This window comes from Eublepharis macularius, chromosome 13, assembly GCF_028583425.1.
Source record: "Eublepharis macularius isolate TG4126 chromosome 13, MPM_Emac_v1.0, whole genome shotgun sequence".
Classification (NCBI taxonomy): domain Eukaryota; kingdom Metazoa; phylum Chordata; class Lepidosauria; order Squamata; family Eublepharidae; genus Eublepharis; species Eublepharis macularius.
In genome coordinates, this window is record NC_072802.1 from 64,346,473 (window position 1) to 64,371,493 (window position 25,021).

Genomic DNA, 25,021 nt, shown 5'->3' on the forward strand with positions numbered 1-25,021 from the left:
GAAGTCGGGTTAGCATTCAGTCTTTGCATCATTTAATGCAAAAGGATTTGGTTTGTGTTTTTCAGGTTTCCACTGTATTTGATTAGATTCCCCAGTACAATCACACCATTTTTACTGTAAGCCAAGAATTGCTAAAGAGGCTCAGAGCTTGCAAAGCAATAATGACTTTTATGCCCAGAAAAAAACAGAGCCACAAACCAGACAAAAGCGTCTTTTTGCCAAGAAACGTCTGCCATCTCAGTTTTAGTCCTTGATCATAAACCTAACAAAGCACCATGTCTCCCTTTCTCAGCTCAAAGCCTGGTGCATCCTAAGTTTCTTAACAGCTTTCCAGCAGACAGACGTCATTGTACCAACCGCAACTGTTCAAGTACCCACTGGGCCAGCGCTGTGGCTGCTTAAGCCTTGGGTAACTCATCCAGTAGAGAAATGCTTTTGTCGTAGGCATTTATCTTATATCCACCTCCGAGGGGTAGGCATTTGCCATAGCTCCATCCAGAATCTCCATCCTGTCTGGCAATCATGGTAATGGGCTTCGTCCTGAGACTTTGGCGTGCAAAGTATGTGATATGCCCGGGGTTTTTTTTCTGGGAAAAGAGGTGGTGGAACTCAGTGGGTTGCCCTCGGAGGAAATGGTCACATGGCTGGTGGCCCCGCCCCCTGATCTCCAGACAGAGGGGAATTTAGATTGCCCTCTGCGCAATGGTGTGGAGGGCAATCTAAACACCCCTCTGTCTGGAGATCAGGGGGTGGGGCCACCAGCCATGTGACCATTTTCAAGAGGTGCCGGAACTCCGTTCCACTGCATTCCAGCTGACAAAAAGCCCTGGCTGTGCCTGAGCTCTGGACCCCTGCCACATCTTCCACCCACATAATTAAGGTGATTGCCCCCACTAAGTGAGACACTGTGCATGGCACTGCCATTTATCTTCTCCACACGGGTGGAAGATGAAAGTGTTATCCAGGAGAGCATGGGAACAACCGTAGAAGAGGCAGCCGTTAAAGGATGTGCTCTGAGGGGGGGAAAGTGGTTATAATTTCAGATCCAAGATTTGAGGGGGAAATCTTCACTGTGACTGCTGATTTTTGAATAGGGCGTTGACAGTTTGGGATTTAAATCTCTGTGGGTTTTTTTCCTTCAGATTCTGGAATTTCAGGACCATTATTTTCAACAGGGAAGCAATCTGAGGCTCTGGGACACCTGTTTTTAAAGGTAATGGCATCACATTTGCATAAAACACAGTCCTTCCTCAAACCTAGTGAAAACTCCCTAAGTTTAAAGCTGAATGGACAAAGGGGATTAATTTTACAGACCTCCAAAGTAGGTGCCTCTCAGAGGAGACACATTTGTCTCCACTGACTCTTATCAGAAGGAAATGGTGGCAGCCCAGCAGAGACTGCTGACTGCCAGCATTTTAATAATAATAATAATAACAACAACATTTGATTTATATACCACCTTTCAGGACAACTTAACACCCACTCAAAGCGGTTTACAAAAAGTGTGTTGTTATTATCCCCACAACAATAATCACTCTGTGATGTGGGTGGGGCTGAGAGAGCTCCGAGAAAGCTGTGACTGACCCAAGGTCACCCGGCTGGCTTCAAGCGGAGGAGTGGGGAATCATCATCATCATCATAATAACATTTGATTTATATACCACCCTTCAGGACAACTTAATGCCCACTCAGAGCAGTTTACAAAATATTTTATTATTATCCTCATGACAATAATCCTGTGAGGAGGGTGGGGTGCTCTCTCTTGGAGAGAACTCCGAGAGAGCTGTGACTGACCCAAGGTCACCAAGCTGGCTCCAAGTGGTGGAGTGGGGAATCAAACCCAGTTCTCCAGATTAGAATCCTGCCACTCTTAACCACTCCACCAAACTGGCTCTATGGGATTTTTATGTAATCTTATGTCAGAGATTTTTATGTAATCTTACAGTAACTGTCTGTCAAAACATTTTTTCCTTTCAACTGAAAACTCTACATTTGCCATCATTCCTTGTTGGGGGCCACAAGGAATACTTCATTTACAGAACCCCCTCTACTGTCCCGTAAATGCAATCTTTGAAATCAGACAAGATTTTTTAAAAAAGAGCACATGTGTATGTGATTGCATGTGACGAATCAATCATCTAGTTGCTATGATACATGTCTTCACACTAGGCATCCCTTAACTGTGGTGGTACCTTAATTAATAATTAAGAACACTACTATTTAAAGAGGAGGAGGAGGAGGCAGCAACAGGAGCTGAGACATGGGAGGTGTTTGTTTACTTATTTGTTTATGATTTGTCTCTGAGTCCCTTGCATTGATCAGAGTCATATATGTCAGCTCCAAGAACAGTGTTTAAAAATCCACAGAAGCTGATTTTGCTGATGAGAGGCGGCACAGGTGGAGAGAGGGCTCTTGTCCACCACCACCCCCCCCCCAGCCTTTTTCCTGATCCTAAAGAACCTCTAGTGGGATATTATTTGCATAAATTTGGAGCTGCGTGTGGAATAGTCCTAGTGCTCGTAGCTTAAGTTCCTCCTCTGGGACTTGTCTCCAAAAGGTGATTGGCTGGGAACAGTCACTTCCTGGTCCCTTGCAAGGATCTGAGTGGAAGGAAGATATGTCGTTGCCTGGGAAATCAGGAGAATCAAAGAAAAATGATGCTTGCTGCTTCTGATGGTATGCAACCAAACTGACAAAACAGAGTGGATTTTTCAGGGCGGGGGGTGTTTTTCATAATGTCAGGAATCCCAGGTTTGTGTTACTGTTCCAGAAAATCACAGTAACGATTGGAAACAGTAGTTTTTGTGTATCTGTTCAGCTGTAGGATTTCTGAATGCACCCCTCTCAGCCATCACATAGAGTGCCGATGAAACTTTAAATTAAGGCAGTCTGGGAAACTGATTTTCAACTGAGATTTATCCTTTTTCTGATCTGATTAAAACAGTACTATGTGACACCCCCTTGACATTTCCAAGGGACAGACAGCACTGAACAGCACTGGCAAAAATCTAGTAATAGATGTTGCATCAACTTAAAGTGTGTCCCGAAGGCAACTGGGGCAATGTTCTTGGGAAACTGCTCATTTCTGCTGCCGTCAGATCAAGATCGAGCTGCCACATTCCAGACATCTGTCCCTGGTAGCAGCTTCACACTGGACCGTGATATGTCTCCCTTGCATCCTAATGAGCCTCAATCTTCCAACAACAAGGTTCAAGAGTTACTTTTTAATTGGGATGGTGTTGTGTTAAAGAAAATCCTACTTAAGGCTGACGTAATCAGCTTTTTGAGCATCAGCTAGGCCACTGATGTATTCCAAGTCTTCGGATGGCCATGGACCCCATGGTAATTCTGGATGTCCAGAAAGTAACAAATGACACTCTGTCCTACCCAAAAAGAAAGTCTTTATTTTGGGATCAATAAAATCAATCGACACAAATGAAATCAGAAAGAAAAAAACCAGCCATGACCAAGCTGACATTACAAAAAATCTCCAGAATAACATCTGGAGGCAGGCAGCCTCCCCGCCATCCACTCAGCCGCCTGTGCTGCCGCCACCAGCTCCACAGCGCACCGTGCACTGGGGTGGGCGGCTTGCCACGCGGGCGGCACGCCTCTGGGCCCCTGCATGAGGACGTCATGGAAGTGACATTATCACGCAGTGACTGCGTGCGCGCATGCGCGTGGAAGAATGCTGGACTTGGGTTGCCCTGCGCACTGGCAACTCTAGATCCGGCCCTGCTTGTCACCCATCAAGATCATAAGCAGCAGGGCTGTCCTGTGAAATAACAACTAGAACTCAAGCTTGTAAACACTTTAATTCAGAAAAAGAGGGAGCTGTGAACTGACAGATCCATTTTCATTTTCCTGCAATAAGCTTCTGCATCTATTTGGATTTATGCATCTCTCTCAGAGGCAAATCGTTCTAAATCAGTTCACAATTAACAACCTCCGGGCCAATTCTCCTCCGACAGGAAACTGGGAAAGTAACTCAATGGAAATTAGCGAGGTCGAAGCCAGTGTAAAGTCCAAGCAAACAGGGCAGAGCATCCAGCCAGCCATTTCCATATTTATATCAAATCTGGCACTTCATAAATAACGCACTGTGCTATTATCTACATATGGGTGGGTTTCCTATAAATATGGAAATACAGCATTTATTACTTGTTCCCCAAATCGCATTATGATTCCAGGACAGGGAGGCTGAAGAAATGCTCCTTGCAGGAGCCAGCTGGCCAGAGGTTCTATGGAGCACACCCCTTCCTTCTTTGTAAGTGGGATAAAGGGGAGCAGCTCCCCCATTCCACTTGCATGCCAAGTCCTGCTTCTTGTGCATTAGCTAGGTGAAGGGCCAAGAATAGAACACAAATGTACCAAACACAAGGGCAACAATTCACTTTTTTTTAAAAGGTATGCATGGTTCAGGCTAGCCTGATCTCATCAGATTTTGGAAGCAGGGTCAGTTCTGGTTAGTAGTTGGATGGGAGACCACCACCAAAGAAGTCTAAGGTTGCTATGCAGAGGCAGGAAATGGCAAACCACATCTGTCTTGAAAACTCCATGGGGTCACCGTAAGTCAGCTGCAACTTGAAAGCCAAAAAAGGAGAGCCATATAAAAAGCAACTCCCTACAGGGGAAGGAACATGGAAGTCTGAGAATGCAGTGGTTGTGCAGAACATTTTATTCCTTTATTTATTTAAAATGTTTTATAAATCCACCTCTCTTTACGGCAGAGCTAGAACTCAAGGTGCGTAAGAGTTTGGTGTAGTGGTTAAGAGCGGCAGAACTCTAATCTGGAGAGCCGGGTTTGCTTCCCCTCCTCTGCTTGAAGCCATCTGGGTGACCTTTGGTCAGTCACAGCTTCCTAGAGCTCTCTCAGTCCCACCCACCTGACAGGGTAATTGTTGTGAGGATAATAACAACACACTTTGTAAATCGCTCTGAGTGTGGCATTAAGGTGTCCTGAAAGGCAGTATATAAATTGAGTGGTTTTTATTATTGTTGTTGTTGTTGTTGCTATTGTTATTGCTATTGCTGCTGTTGTTGCTATATAATGTCATTGGTTCCATCATTATCATCATCATCATCATCATCATCATTAAAGGCAATAAAAGCCACCCTCAAAACATCCATAAGACAGTACATAAATGAGCAGCAGGGTGCTAATCTTGGGGTAATGATATGATACCCAAAAAGCTACTTAGAGTATGTCAAGTGTTCTCCTGAACACAGAGCTCTGCATGTACCACAGTCTCTCAAGAGGATACAGGCTGAGAATAGGCAGGAGGAATGAGAGAGGCTAATACCAGGGATACTTGAAGACACACCAGCAGCACACGTCCTGTAAGCCAGTTTCAAGCAGAGAGCCAATTTTCCATCAATCAGTTTGGCTTTTTGGAAACAGTTCAAACCTCTGTGCCAGGTTATTTTTCACATATTCAAACAGCCCAGCAGAGAGGAGTGCTATCAGAAGTATTTCACACATGTGCATTCTCGCACAGCCCAATGAGAGTTCACCTTCTAACTTATACCGGTGAGTGGGGACCTCTCCGTGTTTGGTATAGCTGCACATTGCTTGGCAGCCAAGGGTATAAGTAAATAGTGAACAAATCAATCAGCCATCCTGTGATCATAAAGAAAACCTAAAAATGTTTTCTGAAATGACCAGTTAGTATGTGTTTGAATCCATATTATTCTTACTTTGTGCACACACATTTTTGCACAGCTTCGTGCGAGGCAGATATCACAGACAGACATAAGCAGGCCCCTGATCCAATTAAGACGGAATCCTCCCTAGAAGCTAAAATGACAAAACTGAAGGTATCGTATTTTGGTCGTGTCATAAGAAGACAAGACTCCCCGAAAAAGACGATAATGCTTGGAAAAGATGAAGGCAGTGGGAAAAGAAGACCCAACATGGGATGGATTGACTCGCTAAAGGAAGACACGGCCTTCAGTTTGCAAGACCTGAGTAAATCTGTCAATGATCGGACATTTTGGAGGTCATTAATTCATAGGGTTGACTTGATGGTACGCACAGAGCCAATGCAAGGCAGAGGGATGAAACTCCACTTCCACAGTGGCTGTGCCGCTGCAATGCTGCTCAGTAGCTGTTCAAGTCAGACGGCAGCGGGGCAAACAGATCTATGGCTGGGTTGATGAGTGAGCACTGCTGTTGGACAGGGTCCGTTTGCCCCTCTGCCATCTGAGTTGAACAGCTAGATACAGCTAAATAAGAGACGGACAGATCAGCTACAGCTGGACTCACATTCTACCTGTTATCTGTATCTATCTGTATCTAGCTCATACCCTACCACAAATTTTGTTAATCTTATAGGTGCTACTGGACTCTTGCTCTTTTCTACAGCAAGAGGTAATTAAAGAAAAGCTTCATCAAGGAAAACGGGAAACGAAGCAACGTGATATTTTTTGTTCAAAGCGTTCATCCTGTTTCCTCAGCCTTCTTTCACAGAGCCCCATAAGCTGTTGCTGTCTTTGCTGCCTTTTGGAGCAAGCTATGAAGTCTGGATTCCCAGTTCTGCCTTTCGTCAGCCTCAAGATCAAATATTAGCTTTTCTGATCCTCCTTTCCATATTCAGAATCTACCTAAAATAAGAAGAGCGATTGCGAAAACTGCCAAAGAATAAATTGCAAAGAAATAACTTGCTATTTAAAGAGGGTCCCAATTTCAGGAAATTAAAGTAATTTAGTACAAAGTCAACCGACTGTTGCAAATATATATGCAGAATCTAATTAAAGAGGTTTAAGGAATTAATAACCTTTTATGAAACTCTTAACACCTGAGAGCATCCAGTCCAGTGGCTTGAAATGAATTTTTTTTTTAACATCTGATATTTCCAGACAGATATTGGCTCAGTGGGTAGAAAAGTTAAAATTACTCACGACAGAACAGCAAACGTGACCAGTGTGATAGTCAAACAGAAGATGGACAAAGAGCAGCCAATGTAACTGATGGAGGACAGCGCCATCTGGTGTCCGATTGGTAGCTGTGCAACGAAAGAAAATTAAGTCTAAGTTTAATTATTATTATTATCAGAAGATTCTCTGCAGAAAATGAGCACAAAGTAGTTTACAGAGGGAACAAATGTGATCATTAAAACACTATATAAAATTGCATAACATCACACAAGGCATTAAGGAGAAGCAAAAACACAACTTCCAAAAGCAGGACTTCTGGCCGGCAGCACAAAACTCAAAAGAAGTCTCACTTAAACAGAACCACCAATCGAATGTCTTTGATCAGTCAGCTTTTAGCAACCAGAATCAACAGAAAAAGATACCAGCACCAGCACCTCAACGGAACAAAATGTTAGGAAATGCACAAAGTAAATACAAAGAAACCTACTTAAATTATACCTCCGACTTTTCTCCCCAAAAAGGACCCAAAATTGCTGGTGCCATTCTCCCCTTCACCCTTACAACAACCCTGTAAGGTAGGTTAGGCTGAGAGTATGTGATTGGCCCACAATCACAGAGCAAGCTTCTAGGACTAAGTGGGGATTTGAACTTGGCTCTCCCAGAACCTATTCCAACAGTCTAACCCCGCTGGCTCATACTCATGTCTGTTGTTATCCTGTCCGATTTGGTCTTATGACTGCTTTGAACAGACCAATTACTAGGAATGGTTGAGCATCTCCTGTTTCATTTGCTTTCTACACTGTTTTACATTGTTGTCAATGGTTTCATTCTCTACTTTTTGCTGTTGGCTGACTTGTGTATATATGTTTATATTTGTTTGTATTTAGATGAAAAGTGCACAAACAATGTACATCGCATACACGTATAACACTGATTCATAAATAGCATTGAAAATCAATCAATTTATGGGGGAGAAATCTGGTGTGAAGGAACACAAAATGACATGAATATCAAGGATTTGCATGAACAAGAAGCAAAATTCAGACGGGACTGTTCTGGTAACAACAGCAAGGGAAGAAACTGGAAATCGTTCCTGCCAATCACAGCAAGCGTTGGGATTTTTCTTCTTTGCTTTATGCTATTACTTCTGTGAGAGAGACAATCATTTACAGTCATGCGTGCGCCATTGCTGGGCTCTTGCCTTCTATTTTCTGCTCTGACAGCTGCTGCCCTGAACATTCAAGCAACCACATCATTTTTGCCTTGCAGCACCAAGGCTACGTGTCGAATCCAAGAAGAACACCGAGATAAAGTCAATCATCCCGTTTTCTGTATGCAAATCCCAGCCACCGACGGTTCATTGCCCATAACCTGAACCTGAGACAAAAGCAGGTGAATTTAAAAGTATTCAATGGAAAGAGCCGAAAATGCATCTTATCTTTTCGGGGGCTTTTTAAAAAGGGTAAACTGTTTCATATTTCATAATTCAGACAATGAGATGTACTAAAAGAGGTCTTTGCATTATTGGCTATCAATTATTCAAGAGAAGCGTTTTAAATTTTTCATGCACAGATTTCTCTTTTTTAAAAGAAAAATAAGACGACACCACAGGCAGGGGGACCGAGTGCCAATAAAGGAGATGAGCTTCATTAATAGATAAAAGACCTTTGACAGGGAGAAACCAAACCTCCATACCCTGATTGCCACAAGATTTCACACAAAACTGAGTCAATAATTATATGTCTGTTTGGTGAGCCTTCCCCCCCCCCCTGCTTCCTTCTCACCATGTTCTAATTATCCACCCACTATATCATCAGTCCACAAGCTGGCATTCTGCTACAAAGCAGTGAATGATGACGGATCGTAGAATTGCTGAAGATTGTTTAATGGAAGTTGTCTTCCTTCAGGTTTCGGTTCCCTTCTTCCAGAGAGGTGTGTGTAGGAACATGTACATTTTGTTCCTAGCGTGCTCGTGTTTATCCTTCTTTGACAGAATGGGTACCCTTGGTAAGCGAAGTTCTAATTAAAGACAGTTGAAATAACAAAAAGTCCTGCTTTTGAAAGTTCTACTCCGGTACGACTCAGGCCCAGATGAGACAAACCAAACTCAGTGGAGAAACCACACTGGAGGTCAAAAAGCAAAATTATAAGGATTGGTTTATGAATATATTAAAGTGAAAAGTGCCTAGTGCATTTTATATAAATACTAATAAATATTTAAGATCAATGCTCATAAATAGATAGTAATAAATATACACATTTAGGATACAATTCTTGATGGAAAGCCGAAATCAAGGTAAGTAGTAGTGACAAAAAACAGAGTAGTCCATGCATAATATTTTCCTCCTTTCTTTGATGCAGATGTTGGTTCCAGAAGAGAAAGCTCAGCCAAAGGCAGAAATTCAACAGGTAACTCAACCAATAAATAAGGAAAATGTTTCACTTCTTCTTTTTGTTCTTTTTACAGGTGGAGCCAAATAGACAGGGGAAGGACCCCCACACCCTTGCCCAAGTGGCTGGCTAATTTGTTCAAACTTGTTTCATAAATCTTTCAGCATTTGGCCAAATCTTGGGAAATGACTATGAAAATACACTTGGTTTGAAACGTATATTGGAACGCCTGCTGGAATTGGTGGACCTCTAACTGGCCCCTGATGGTACTCCTTTGCTTGGAAGGTAGAAATAGTATGGAGGGCTTGAGGTACAGTTGCCGACTCCGGGTTGAGAAATTTGTTAGGGAGATCTGTGTGTGGATCCTGGGGGAGGTGAGATTGTGTGGGGGGAGGGACCTCAGTAGGGAGCCCTCCAAAGTAGCCATTTTCTCTAGGCCAGTTCAGTGTGGTGAGAACCAGTTTGGTGTAGTGGTTAAGAGCAGCAAGACTCTAACCTGGAGAACCAGGTTTGATTCCCCACTCCTCTGCTTGAAGCCATCTGGGTGACCTTGGGTCAGTTACAGCTTCTAGGAGCTCTCTCAGTCCCATCTACCTCGCAGGGTGATTGTTGTGAGGATAATAACAACACCACTCTGAGTGTGGCATTAAGTTGTCCTGAAGGGTGGTATATAAATCGAATGTTGTTGTTGTTGTTGTTACAGGCAATCTGATCTCTGTAGTATGGAGATCAGTTGTGATTCCAGGGGATGTCCAGGATCCATCTGGAGGTTGGCTTCAGGTGATCACGCCCAGATTTGGTGGCTCCAAGTTTTCTCAGGGAAAAAAAGTCCTTGGAAACATCAGAGCTTTCCCCCACCAATTCTCTGAGAAAGCTTAGAGAAAAAAAGTGCTTTCCAAGGCAAGGCCTAGCCCATGACGTCTGATAAAGATTAATAAATAATTTAACTTCTTGGAACTTTCCTTGTGGAAATTTCTCCACGAAGAACCGTATCTTTTAACTTTAGTTATTCCATGTCTTTGGGAGGGGAAGTCCAAATTTACGACCGGTTCCCAAACTTCTTTGAAATGTCTGAGATACGCAATTCTGTCAAAAATCTCAATTTGCTTTCAAATAGGATGTTGACTAGGAGCAGAGAGTATGAGTTTTTCCTTTCGCTGCCTGTGTGCGCTGTCACCTCGCACTGCCCTATTTCAATCCAAACCATTTACCTGCAACCTGTTGCCAGGAAATCCTTTTACATTTAAATGACAGATTAGTCACCGACCCTGAAGAATTCTTTTGGAATGATCCTTGCATAAATAGTTAATCTCATAAGTAAAACATCAAGGAAGGTTAAACAAAGCAGAGACAAATCCTTTGATTATGCATCTATAATAGGCTCAGGCCATTCCTGCTTTTAACTCCTTTGCAGTCAGGTGCTTTAAAGGAAATAAATGCTTATATGCTGGTTGCTTGCCGGAGTGCATAGCTTGGTCACTTCTGGATCTGAGAAACCACTTAAGCTAATTACCCAAAATAATACAGTTAAGTCCTCCGTAGAAATAGCTTTCCAGGGTTTTCTTTTTCCTTTTAAAAATATGTTATTCCTATTCCTGTAACTAATAACGACTTTCAGTGCAATCCTGTGGTGAGTCACTCCAGTCTAAGCTCACTGGAGACAATATAATGATAATAATGACATTCGATTTATATCCCGCCCTTCAGGACAACTTAATGCCCACTCAGAGCGGTTTACAAAGTATGCCATTATTATCCCCACAACAATAATCACCCTGTGCGGTGGGTGGGGCTGAGAGAGCTCCAGAGAACTGTGACTAGCCCAAGGTCACCCAGCTGGCTTCAAGTGGAGGAGAGGGGAATCAAACCCAGCTTCTCCAGATTAGAGTCCCGCGCTCTTAACCACTACACAAAACTGGCTCTCTACAACCGACTTAGACTGGAGTAACTCTCCATAGGATTGTACTGTCCATTTTCAAGCTGACATATGGTCCTTGTGGCATCATTCCGGAGGGAGAAATCAATCAGTGGAACTCAAAGAGATCGGTGAAATGCCAGGAACCAACAATGGACTTTGTAAAGATAGTGTAATTCCCAAAAACCATGTCCTGGTGCATGGACACCAATTGGTCACTACAGAACTTCAGGGAGTGGCCATGGCTAGGTGGGTAAAAGTCTTCCTTTGCATTCAGATCTAAGTTCCATTTCCAGACTTAATCCTTGGCACTTCTTAACCAGATGTCCAGTAGCAAGTGTCAGGAAAGACTTTTCCCTGCCAGAGACTCTGAAGAGCGGCTACCAATCAGAAGAGTCATAGCTGAGATGGATTGACCCATGGTTTGAATCTCCAGATTTATAGCAGTGGGGAAAAAACCCTAGAGAAAGGAAACTGCTTGTCAAGTGGATGCAAAGAAGTTGAAACTCACAGCCTGCTTTGGCACCCCAACAGTCCTGGATGCTCTACCATACTTGCTCTGCATTTTAAATGTAAAGCCACAATAGGCCAAACAGACAGTGTGTGTACATATTTATTTACTACATTTATTATCTACCTTTCTCCCCAATGGAGTTCCAAAGTGGCTTACATCATTCTCCTTTCCCCCATTTATCTTCATAACAACCTTGTGAGGTAGGTTACACTGAGGGTATGTGACTGGCCCAGCGAGCTTCTAGGGAAGAATGGGGATTCAAACCATATGCACACAAGAGGGAGGAACGGGAGGGAGAGAGAGAGATGGACAGAGAGATGGACTGGACAGATAGATGGACAGATAGACTGAGACAGAGGGGGGGAGCGGGCGGGCGGGCGGACAGACAGACAGACAGACAGATCGATACAGGGCCAGCGGCACCATTGAGGCAGTGAGGTGGGCGCTGTGGACGCTGGGGTGCTGGAGAGGGTGCCGGAGGGGGTGCCAGGATGGAGGCGTGCGCCACGGAGCTGGCGTGCCTGGCCTGTGGCTGCTACAGCCGTCCAGCCCCGCAGTGCCGCTGCCACCGCCACTGCTGCCACACGCCCCTGGCCGGGAACAGCAGCCACGAGCAAGGCACAGCAGGTAGCCGGGGCAGAGTGTGGAGTGCAGGCAGCCTCCGTGCACCACCCCAGGCACCTGCCAGCCAATGGGCCCAGCTTTGCTGCATGATGACATCATCTCGTGATGACATCATTGCGCAGTCTGGGGGTGTGCACGTGAGGATCATCACAGGCACCAGAAACCCTGGCGCCAAAAGTGGACGGACGGACGGACAGACAGATAGATACTCTCTCTCTCTTATCCCTTTTCCCCTTAACAAAAAAGGAACATTTTCTATCAACTCTTCAAGTCCAGCATAAGATGTAGCAGCCAGTTTGTTTCTCAGGAGATCGCAACTCAGTCAACAGAATTAGGTCCAAAAATATGACACTGGGTTGTGAGAGGAGGAAGGTCATGTTGTGATTAATGAAGCTTCAACTGAGAATGGAAGGCTTTTTCCAGCAAGGCAGCTTTAAGGCAGGCATCAGAGGGCACAGAAAGAAAACCGGGGTGTGGATCATTGCTCGAAGCCAAAATATAATGTTCACCAGCACTGGATAAGAACCAATGGCCCAAATCTAATCCTATCCTGCAGAGGTCTTATCAGTGAGATTCACTTCCAAGTAAGTCGGTTTGGGATCTCAGCCAAGAAATGTGGGCCTGGGAATGTATGTATGCATCTGCCAAGATCTAACAAAGGACTGGGTAAGTTAGTCTCCAGGGTGCCACAAAACTCCGTAATTATAGCCCATCCTAAATTTTCTATTATTTATTATACTTATTATATTAACATATTTATATCCCATGCTTCAAAGCTGGGGGGAGGGGCTTGACCCAAATGCTCAAAGCCTTTTAAAAATCAATAAAACGCAATGGTAATAAACAAGAAGGTATCATTAAAAATGCAAACCAAGCAATGGAACAGCCGTCAGAACAAGCCAGAGCAAAGCAGCAAATCAAAACTAAGGAGCCAGATTAAAAAACATTGGCGGGGGGGGGGAAGTCTTTTATGCGTAGAGCTTCCATACGGCAGCATTCCAAAACCATTACGTATGGGTGGCAAGCTGGGATGGAATTTGGAAGCTCGAGCTTAATATTGCACAAACCTGGGCCCGAAACAGGTTGCTTCTCATTTAGTTACATGTCCAATGCTTGGCATTGTGAAATCTGTAGGTAATACAATTCTTTTCCTTCACCTCCCTCATTTGTATGGTTTATTGACAGGCAAAAACTCGCCAACATTCCATGCAAATGGGTGACCCATCAGCCTGGTAAGCCTTGGGGGGGGGGGACCCTAGAACTGTTATCATGTATATACAAGCCACTGCTTGGCCTCTGTCTCTGACCTGCCTCTGACCTGCAAACAACGTATGCACTCTACCATTGAACTAAGGCCCCCTTCTATGGGCCAAGCTACAGGTGACGCCTGACACAGGTTGGACACTTGTCAGCTTCCCTCAAGTTTTGATGGGAAATGTAGACGTCCTGGTCTTGCAGCTTGGATCTCTGACTGCTGTCTGATGGACTTTTCAACTGTCACTTATCCAACATTCCGCCAAGCTGCCTACATTTCCCATCAAAACTTGAGGGAAGCTGACAAGTGTCCAACCTGTGTCAGGCATCACTTGTAGTTTGGCCCTATGAGCTTCTTGAGACACCACAGAATTCCTCGAAGAACAGAATGAAAACCACAACTGTAAATGCTTTGAATTTGGCCTCCTCTAAATTGCTGAACCCCTGTTTCTTTCGGCTGGGGTACGTGAAGCATGGAACAATCTACTAACCAGGCTCGAAGTCCTCCAGACATTCTGCCCAGTCATGCACGGATTCTAATCTCCTTCATCCTGGCCTAACGCCCTCTCCTTCATAACTCTAGGCTCAATTCTTGCCCCATCAGCTAGGACCTTTGAGTTGGTGACAAGAAGTGGAATTTACTAGGACCACAACACTGTAGTTGTCCACCAAGGCTGCTTGGCAGGGCTTTTTTTCTGGGAAAAGAGGTGGTGGAAATCAGTGGTGGAACTCAGGACGCACAATGACGTCACTTTGGGTCACTTGGAACAAGGGGGCAGTTTTTTAAAGTTTAAATTGACCTCAGCGAAAATGGTCACATGTCTGGTGGCCCCACCCCCTGATCTCCAGACAGAGGGAAGTTTAGATTGCCCTCCACGCTGCTCCAGCGGAGATCAGGGGGCGGGGTCACAGGCCATATGACCATTTTCAAGAGGTGCCGGAACTCCGTTCCACCGCGTTCCCACTGAAAAAAAGCCCTGCTGCTTGCTGCTTCTTGCTGCTGCCTAAAAAGTAGTTTCTTCTCTCCTTCTCTCAGTTTGCAGCCCAGCAGGAGATTCTTTTCAAACTGAGAGTTCAGAAGACTCCAACTTCTTTCGATCAGGCTCAAGGTTTACTCCCCACTAGATCTGGAGTGATATCAGACTAGATGCATCCAAACCAGCAAAGGCTACTGTGATGCAAAGAGGGGAGAGGCCCATTGACCCGTGGTCTGACCTGGTGGTTAGCTGTCAAACTTTGCTTGTAGGAGATCTAGTGGGGCCTGCTTTTGAGAGGCCACAGCTTTAAACAGTTCATGCAGCTACATCAAAACGCTCCCATTCTTTCCAAGCTATGCAATTCACACTGTGCTGTCTGCCTGTGAGTCTAACAACCAGACCCTGCTTGAAACACCTTCTACAAAATCTCATTCATTTATCACAGACTAAGGAGGCTTAATCTCAACCAAATTTCTTCCCAGGTTTGATAGTTCCAAATTACCTATGTAGTTTTCAAAGTGGAAACAAGGCATCAGAAATTCTCCCTTGTTCCTTTTTTTATGTTTCCAAATATTGTACGGAGACCTTTGCATGGATCACTTGCCACAGCTATCAGTTCCTTTGGTTCCTTTGGCAACTGCAAAAAAACAATATTGATGTGACTGTATGCACAGTCAAATCAAGGCTCTGTTAAAATGGTGTTTTACCAATGCACAGGCACACAAGCGTCGGTCAGCAGAATACCACGCTAAAGAATCTTGACACATGATATACAGACACATTCCTTATCTTCCCAGGGTTCTAGCAATGTGGAAGTATGCATCAGTAATACAGAGGGGACCAAACTCACAAATTTATGTAAATACTTATTTATTTTTACACCACCAATAGTAAGCAGTCAGCCCGACCTCTGCCAGTTGTACAGCAGTTTTCATATAGTGGTGTGTGATATTAAAAATGGACAAGCCTCTGGAATTTAAATTGGCTACTGTATGCTACATCCCGCCCGGGAGAACCAGGCATGCAAGGAATGCTGCTCTGGAATGCGGAGTGACCGCAGCTTGATTGGATTTACTACCTTCTCCGATCCCACCGGTACCCAGAGCAACAAAGGCCCCGCAGCGTCAACCCCACTTAGCACATTCCTCTCCCTCCTTCCATGATGAGATCTCCTGTCCATGATTGAGGAGCTAATCAAATGACATTCATAAGTATAGACAGTCGTTCCTGGCACAATGTATCCCCTCCCTAAAAACACTTAACCTAGCTCTGGTGTACTTTATCTGAAAAACTGTCCTTTTTGTGCAGTGCTAAAACTAGTTTTGCATCTGCATTCACACACCCCGGCAGCTATCAATCAAAGTACTCAAGCCTTTTGTCTAACCCAGGAACTGACCATTGGAGTCTTTGTCCTAACTGCTAGGAGGACTCTCCTCCACCTCAGGGCACATTTTACCTATAAAGGTAGAGCTCTGACCCCATTCAAATCGTGCAAGCTTTCTGGCTTCTCCCTTAGGGTCACTTCCCTAAGCCTCTTGCTCTCCTGGCCAAAGATGCTGGCATTCGAAGCTACTCTCTTCCTCCATGGACTGGAGCCCCTTCTCCGGGATAGGTAGATATATTTACTCCCTCTTGCTATTCTCAATTTCTGGCTACATTTCCTAGGACTCTGTGTGTGTGTGTGTAATTATTTCCCCCAGTAATTGGTGTGTATGTGCATGAAGTTCTTGTGTTCAATAAAAAGTCATTGTTTGATGTTAAGCACCAGACTCGCTTGTTCTATTGTCGGAAGGGACCTGGTATACAAAGGTGACAGATCCCAGTTACCGCCTCTCGTACAGCCGTCTTCCTTGCTAGCTAATTCCCCCATAAATCATATTTTTGCAAGGAGACCACTTCAGGTAACAGTTTCTGTCAAAAGAATTCACAGGGTGGCTCAAAAATGAAAAAGGAGAATCAGTACCATAACACTTAATCAGCCACAACAAATAATGATCTAAAAAAATCTGATTAAAAGATACACAATGTGATCCAAAAAATGTTCTGCAGCAATGGTATAGATGGGCAACTTCAAAAACTAAGTAAGGGCCTGGAAGAAAATTTTTTAAACCAGTGAGAAAGGAGAGCATCCTGGAGAAGAAGATTTCTCAGCCTTTCTAGAAAAGAGCAGACCCCCCCCCCTCTCCGGCTGGCAGAAAGATCTGCAGGGTGTACTCCCAGGGTTTGAAGCAAATAAACAGAAGCAACGGAAATGTGTGGCATATGCTCCATTTGTCTGAGAGTCTCTCTACATGAGACGCCTCGGCACGTGTTCGTCAAGTGTAGGGAGACACAATGTTAGCCGGGAAGTGTAGTTTAAAAAGACAGAGCCTGCGGAGATCACTTCTCAGAGTGTTTGTTAAATTTCATCTTCGCCTCCCCAAAGGCTCTGTCGATTTCACCTCTCCAGTCTAAAAATGGGTGGGATCGCGATCAGAGGGCAGCCAGCAATGGAGCTGCCTTCCAGAGCCAAGTTTGTACGTGGAAATGTTGTAATGGGCTGAAATTTCCCTTCTGGCATTCACACAGCTCCAGTGTAAAGCAAAGCCTTTGCCCTGCCGTCGGCACTGTCTTTTTAAGCTATCCTTCCCAGCTAACATTGCATCTCCTGACTCGTGTTCTTCATGTGTCAGATGACTCATGCAGAGAGAGACTGAGTTAAACTGGAATTGAGGAGGAATGAAACACATCACAGTCCAAAATCCTAGAACAAGGAACTGAACAGATGAAATCTCCTCTTGCCCAGTGCAAGCAGATGAAATCTTGTACTCTTCTCGGGGTTATTCGAGTTCCACAACTGGAACTCTAACCATGTCATTCGTTCCCTTAAAACAGCTGTGAGGTTCCCACATTTGGCAGTTGGGAGGTCAGTTTCACCTGATCAAAGTATCCCCCAACAAAAATTCGTCTCCCCTTGGGTGGCTTTAAGTCCTGAGAGCGAAAGGCAAGAAGCACAGCCTTTCTGTTTGCCCAAACGAGGCATTTTGCTGTCTGAGGAATGGTTGCTTTGCGAGAGGATTGATGCCGCTTTTTAAGATTAGTGCTTCCTTTTGGGGGCTTTGAACGTGTATGTTTCAGGTTTTTTAGTTAAAATGTTTTAACTAATGTGGAGTTTTAAAACTCTGTATAGTATCTTGAACATTTTGCTTAAATAGAAAGGGCAAGGAGAACCTTTTTTAAAAAGCAAGAAAGAAAGCCCCATATAAATTCCCTGGAACGTTCTACTGCTCAAACACGTGCTTTGTATTAAGAAGTTCGGTCCGTGGTGGCTTTACTTAAGGATTTCACGTAGTGGGTGCTGGAAAAGCTCTTTCTTTCTCTGCCTGAGGCTCAGGAGAGCTGCTGTCAGTCAGGGTACCCCATAATGAGCCAGGCAGACCAAGGGTCTGATTCAGCCTAAAACCGCTTCACATTTTCTTACACATACTCATTTGGAGAAGAAGGAGATAAAAACAGAGCTGGCGTTGTGCTGGAATTTTGAAAACTCCCCTTGAAATTAGTGCATTTGCTGCAACAGAAACAATTACCTTCCCTCAAGAATTGCCAGGCAGTGCTCAGCAGCCAGTGGGATGGCTGTGGGCAGGGATGTGTGGGGATGTGACATTGGCTGTGGCATCACATTACTTCTAGTAAAAAAAAAAAACATGTGACCTTCATAGCTCTGGAAACTGCCAGAAACTCTACCATAGAGTTTCCAGTAATTCCTAGAGCTACCACAGAGTTTCCAGTGATTCCAAGAGCTACCCTATGTCGCTTCTGATGTGATGCGGCATTTGACATTGTGCCTTTTTTTATTCTCTCCTGCCCCTCTTGGAGGAATGGGGCCCTTACTTCTCCCCCAAGTCCTTCCCCTCCGCCATAGCTTGCTGTACATTTGTATGAATGCTATTTGGCATCCTTTCTTGTTATGCCAGCTGCTGCTCCTTGTCATCCTTATTTGTTGAGAGCCTCGATTGCCATTTGTTAATAACCTTAACTGCCATCGTTTGTTGACAGCCTCAACTGCCAAGACAACCTTTATGTAGGTCTCTGTGATGTCATCACATCAGATGTCACATCATAACACAGTTGGTGAGATCACTGGTGTCTTTGCTACAGAGCCAAGCTACAAGTGATGCCTGACACAGGTTGGACACTTGTCAGCTTCCCTCAAGTTTTGATGGGAAATGTAGGCATCCTGGTCTTGCAGCTGTAATGGAGAGGCAAGCTGTAAAACCAGGACGCCTACATTTCCCATCAAAACTTGAGGGAAGCTGACAAGTGTCCAACCTGTATCAGGCGTCACTTGTAGCTTGGCTCACAGCCAGCTGATAAACTTGTAGTGAGAGCAGATAAGGACAAAGAAACTGAGGGCAAAGGAAAAGGGGACAGAGAAGAACAGGCCCTAAGTTACACAAAAATATTCACAAGCACCAGAGATCATGGATCGGGGAAGTGTTCTTCAACACTCAAAAGAAAAATGAACCCAGAATGAAGCTTAGCCCTAAACGTGAAATTTCAGTTTTTGAAACAGAATCCCTCATTCTCCATTGATCAAATTCACAGTGCTCCAGTTTTGTTGACAAAGGAAATAAATCAGCCTGGGGAAAACAATAATTTTTTGTTGGCTATCTTTGAATTCCTTCCTCCAAGGATCTCAGGGCAACACACACAGTTCTGCCTCCTTAGGCCGCAGAACAATCTTGTTGTGGTAGAGTTTCCAGTGATTCCTAGAGCTACCTATGTCACTTCTAGTTTTTTTTTTTTATCGGAAGTGGTGTGGCTCCATAGCTGGTATCATGCTCCCCCATATCCCCCCCACAGCCCTCTTGCTGGTTGCTAGGCAACCCTATCCTACAGCTACCTTGTAGCTAATTGCAGGGCAACTTTTGTTTCCATTTAATTTGCTCATCTTCCCAGAATGGTACTCCAGCCTTTAGTAAACATGATGAATTTATTTCAGCGCAGGCGAGCCTAGCGTGATATGGACATCGCAGCCAAGTGATAAAGACGCAAATAATGTCAGCCTTGCAGGATGCCAATTTATCACTCGGCTAACAGGGCCAATGCCAGCCCAGGGTCTGAGTGCCACATGGCTGTAAATTCGTCCAGTATTGTTATATTACTTTCCAAAAATAAACTGCAAGGGCTGTGAAACCCTGATGCTGGCTGAGCCGGCCAGCATGCTAAAGATTCTAAAGTCTTCCATTATGTTCCATTCTGACTGTCTTGTTTTGATTCCTTTGACTGAAATATGTTGCAACTCATCCAGAGATTTAGGGTGGATGGAAAAATCCAAATAAAAACAACATTTTTAAATGCTCTCTTATTGGTGCTTTATCAAAAGTGTTACTTCTAACATTATTGCTGAAGCAATCACAAATGCAACCATGCATTTTTAGTGAGGTCATGGATGTGTAAGTCCCAAGAGGTCCTGACCCTGAAGCATTTTGATTGGCACTTCCCATTTTCCAACTGAACACAGCCATTTGGGTGGCAAATGATGGCATGGAAAGAGGATTTGCCATAAAAGGAAGCAGAAACAGAAATTTGTATATATTTTGACATGAGTAGTGCCAGGTAAAGCACACTATAGTGCTTTGACCTTGATGAAATCCAAGCATGAATCACCACTGCAGCTTAAAACGTTCTCATCTGCTCCAGTTTATCTTCACAACATCCCTGGAAGGTAGATTAGGCTGTGTGACTGGCCCATGATAGCCTGGCAAGCCTCCATGGCAGAGCGGGAATTTGACCCTGGGTAGAGATGGGCACGAACCGGAAAAAATGAACCGTGTGGTTCGTGGTTCATCACATTTCATGAACCACGAACTTTCACAAACCTGCCCAGGTTCACGAAAGGGTTCATCACTTCCAGGTCAGCAGAAGGTCACTTCCAGGCCAGCAGAAGGCCACTTCCAGGTCAGCAGAAGGTCTGCAGGAAGTCCATCCCCTGTTGCTTAGGAAACTGATTGATCGGCACCAGGCTGTCTGCAGAAATGGGCTCTGACGAACCGCTGGTTCACAAACCACGAATCAGCCTGGTTCATCACAAACTTTGGTTCGTATTTCATTTCGTGCTAGGGTTGCCAGCTTCAAGTTGAGAAATTCCTGGAGATCTAGGGGGTAAAACCTGGAGAAACCTGGAGAAAGTGGGGTTTGGGGAGGGAAAAGACCTTGGCATGGCATAATTCCATAGAGTTCACCCCCAAAAGTAGCCATTTTCTCCAGGTGAACTGATCTATGTGGCCTGGAGACCAGTTCTAATTCCAGGAGATCTCCAGCCACTACCTGGAGGCTGGCAACCCTAGTTCGTGCCCATCTCTAACTCTGGGTCTCCCAGAATCTAGTCTGACACTTTAACCACTACACTACACTGGCTTTTCTACTGTGCTTGATGGATCAGTGGTCTAATTTATTACAAGGCATCTTCATGTATGAACCACCATCTCAGCAAAGGGTCTCCTAGTAAGAAGACTGCTAGAATCAGCACCCACTGTTCCTGATGGTTAGAAGAGGGGGATCTGACGCTGTCCCTTTCCTCAGATTTCAGAGGGAGACAAACCAGAAAGTTAGAGAGATAGAAAGGTCGGAGCAACTGTTTACCCCTTACTGCTCTGAACTATCCTTTGATGTGTCGATTGCTAATCTCAGGACTTCTTCCTCATGACATCCTTCTCTTCCTCTCTTTGTCACACAACTATCTCTTCTCTCCATCTTGCACCATGGATGCAGGGATCCATGAGCATCCTTAGACTAGACTGGTATATAGAAATCTCTCTCTCCACTTTCCTATCAGAGTATGGAGTTCCTAGAATAAAGAACTCTAATTTCTTTTCTAAACCTAAGTGTTAATTTATTTTCTCCCACTCACACCAGCCGGCATGCTCCAACTGCCATCATGTCTTTCTCTGCAATTGATGCTACTCTATTAAGGCTAACTATGGACACCTTTTATAGGTTCTGGGGCCTACTATATTAATTCTGAAGAGTGATAATACCTGATCATTGGCTTGCTTGGACTTTTGTCCAAAAAGTCCAACATAAGACTGTTTGGTATTTTGAAAACTACTTGTGCTGCATATGTAATGGTGGTCTACATTGAATAATTGCTATACATACACTTTATATATACGCTTGTCTTGGATGACGGAATGTCATCGAGTGATTTATTCGCATTTGTACCTGTTGTATTTATGAATACTTATTACAGCACTTTGTCACTTTAAAGGTAGCACTTTTACAGATAGTAGATTGAGTATTGATATTCCTAATCTTGAATATTTCATTTTGACCTCCACGTGTGCTGTTGCCACTTGTTTTGTTCGGCTTAATAGTTTGGAGGAGCCTCCCTTTTTTGTTAGACTTTTGTTTCGGCATAGAAATGCTATATCTGGATCCTGATCTTGGTTTGGCTTAGATTAAACCATTCCCCCTATGCCATAAAAATCCCCATGCCGTATTACAAACCGCTTTTGAATGCCCCCTTCACTTCACAGCTGATTTGCCTTAAAGCCTTGGTGGCTCTAGTTAGAGAACTATATGCCGAAAGCCCATTTGAGTGTAGGGAACCAACTGAACAGTCCTTTCAATCCAAACAACTCTTTCCAGCAGGTTTTCACTTCCAACACAACAGCAGTACCTGACCCACACCACACCATTTAAGATCTAGTCCAGGTTACATTCTCTCTGTAGTGATTGTGTTGTTGAACACCAAAAGCTGCTTTACATCGAGTCAGACAGACGACTGGCTGGAAGCAGGTCTCCAAAGCCTCAGGTAGAGTTCTTTTACATCATTTACTTCTGGATCATTTTAACTGAAGATGCTAAAGTCTGAACTTCAGATGTCTGGCATGCAGAGTAGATATCTTACCGCTGCGGCCTTACCCATTATCTTCACTCTCCCACAGGAACTGTTGAAAGCACCATAAAATGGCTTCAACATAAGTCAATTTCCATTTTTAATGAATTTCTTGTTAATTCTATATTCATTTCTACGTGTTTTTGCAGATCGCCCCGACAAAGATCAAGAAAACATGTTGGGTAAACCTGTTCAATAACCATTGATTGACTTTAGCTTCCGCATTGATTTTTCAGGGTTATGGTGCCCCTCCATCGCCCACTGGGTTCTGTTGACCAACCCCCCAAATGAGTAAAATTATCTTTTCTACTGGATTATGAATAAAAGGGTTGTTTTAAAGATTTCATAATCAAGCTATCTTAAAATAAAGTACTACAAAAGAGTAAAAGCCTGCAGAGAAACAGGTCTAAAAAAAGAACCCCTGTGGGGCCTAAGATGTACTTGTTTAAAAAGTGGTCGCCTTTTGATCTGCTCAAGAATGTGATCACCAACTGTTCAGCCGGTGCTTGAAATGCAGTACAAAAGGTAAGGGCTGCTAGTATTTTATCTCCAGGTGAGAATCTCTCTGCTTGACTTGCCGCTTGTACCTAAACCTTCTGACAGCCAAAAGACTGGGTCATGCCAGCTCAAGAAAGGTTGCTCTCCCCTCTCTGTTTGAGGATGGAATTCAGGAAGATATGATAAGGGGAAAAAATAATAAGAGATCACTGTCCTTCTCATGTTATGAAGAGAGCAAGCCCTCTTCATAATTCTTGAAAATTTTTATATACACAGTATAAACAATACATGTACTATGTAAGCCATTTATTCATAAATCAGCATGATATTTATATGTACAAATCATGCTGAAAAGACATACATTTTATGGGGGAAATTCAGTACAAGGCAGAATAAAGAATAGAGTAGAATAAAGAATTGTGGTTTGATTCAAACGGGGGAGAACAAAACTGAAGAGGGTATTTTTAAGGGACCCTAGAACCTGGTTTCTGAAAAATCTGAAGATCTGGAGAACCAGACCTGAATCTCTTTTATCTTGCCCTTCAGAGTAGAGATGAGCACAAACTGGGGGGAAAACCTGCCCTGGTTCACAAACCAGTTCATTTGGTTCGTGAAAACATCACATCCAGGTCAGCAAAAGTCCATCCCCTGTTGCCTAGGAAACTGATTAATCGGCGCCAGGCTGTCTGCAGTGACAAACCAGAAAACAAACCAGCCTAAAGTTCGTGGCAGTTCATCAGAAATGGGCTATGACGAATTGCCAGTTCTCAAACCAAGAACTGGCCTGATTCGTCACAAACTTTGGTTCGTGTTTCAGTTCATGCCCATCTCTACTTCAGAGCATCTAAGGTGATGTGATGGAACCATTGTTACTGATGTTATGTGCATGCCTCCGCTTACTGACCCGACGAAACAGTTTTTGTAGGTTTCTCTATTGCTTCAAAAACCTACAAAATCTGTTCCACCAGAGAAAACAGTGGAAGAAAAGAAATAGATGCATAAGCCAGAAGCAACACTGTCTCTATTGTTCTTATAAAAACTATCACCTGTTTTTCCATGCAATTCTTTTTTTAAGGAGGGGATTTAAACGGGGGTTTTTCTATCCGAAAAGCAACAAGAACATTTATTTAAGTAGCAAAAAAGTGAAAATTTAAAAAAGTTTAGTTGCATGCCTCAAGTTTTATTTAATTGCCTTGAGTTGTAAACTTCCTCTTGATTTATTATTGGAACAAGTTCCCTTCTCCTGTTCAGCACGTACAAAATTATATGAACTCAGCGTAGAATCTAGCATCTAGTACAGAACATTGGGAATTTTTAAGTACCATTTTTTTCCCCTTGACAGTCATTAGCAATGTTCTGATAGTAGCCATAATCTAGAGATGTAACAGAACAGAGTAACTGGTAGAAAGCCGGTCCATAGCAGAGGAAACCCAGGTCCAAATTCCTGTGACGTTCATTGGGTGACCATGAAACCTACTTCACAAGGTTGTTGTGAGAATAAAAAGGAGAACCAAATATGCCACCCCTGAGCTCATTGGAGAAAGGAAGGGATAAAAATAATAAAATACACATTCTATGTATTGTATAATATATGGCAAATACCTTCCACAATATTTTATTTCGAGCCAGGCTGCAACCTCAACGGAAAGAGAAAATTAAAGGCTTTGTCATTTGCTGTCTAAAACAAACAAATAAAAAGAGTCCTGTGAGACTTTAGAAGGTTACAAATTTATCGCAGCGCATTCTTTTGTGGGTTTGAACCCACTCCCATCAAATGAAGCAAAGATGCACTTGGTCTGGTGAAAATGCACTCATCGAAGTTTATGCTACAATAACTTTGAAAGCCTTTAGGGTGCACAGGACTCTTCTTTTGATTTCTGATGCAGTATATTAATTCAGCTATCCCGCTGGCACTTGCGGTGTGTAGAGGAAGGACCTGCCCAAGTCTGGCCGATGCTTGCCAGCAGGGAGCACTGCGTACCCTCCCACAGGCCTCAAACTGAGAGGCAAACTCCAAGTTGGGAAAATCCTGGAGATCTCCCGATTAGAGACGAGCACGAACAGAAAAAAAAATGGACATGATGTTAATTGTT

General features: G+C 43.8%; 1 protein-coding gene across 1 annotated transcript in view; it reads right to left on the bottom strand.

The window, feature by feature from the left end:
• The window catches only part of ADGRD1 (adhesion G protein-coupled receptor D1), a 328,223-nt gene that overhangs the window by 124,799 nt on the left and 178,403 nt on the right, over nt 1-25,021 (bottom strand). Inside the window, exon 17 of the mRNA XM_054996571.1 lies at nt 6,901-7,004. Coding sequence (XP_054852546.1) covers nt 6,901-7,004 — 104 coding nt within the window. The remainder of the gene's footprint in view (nt 1-6,900; nt 7,005-25,021) is intronic.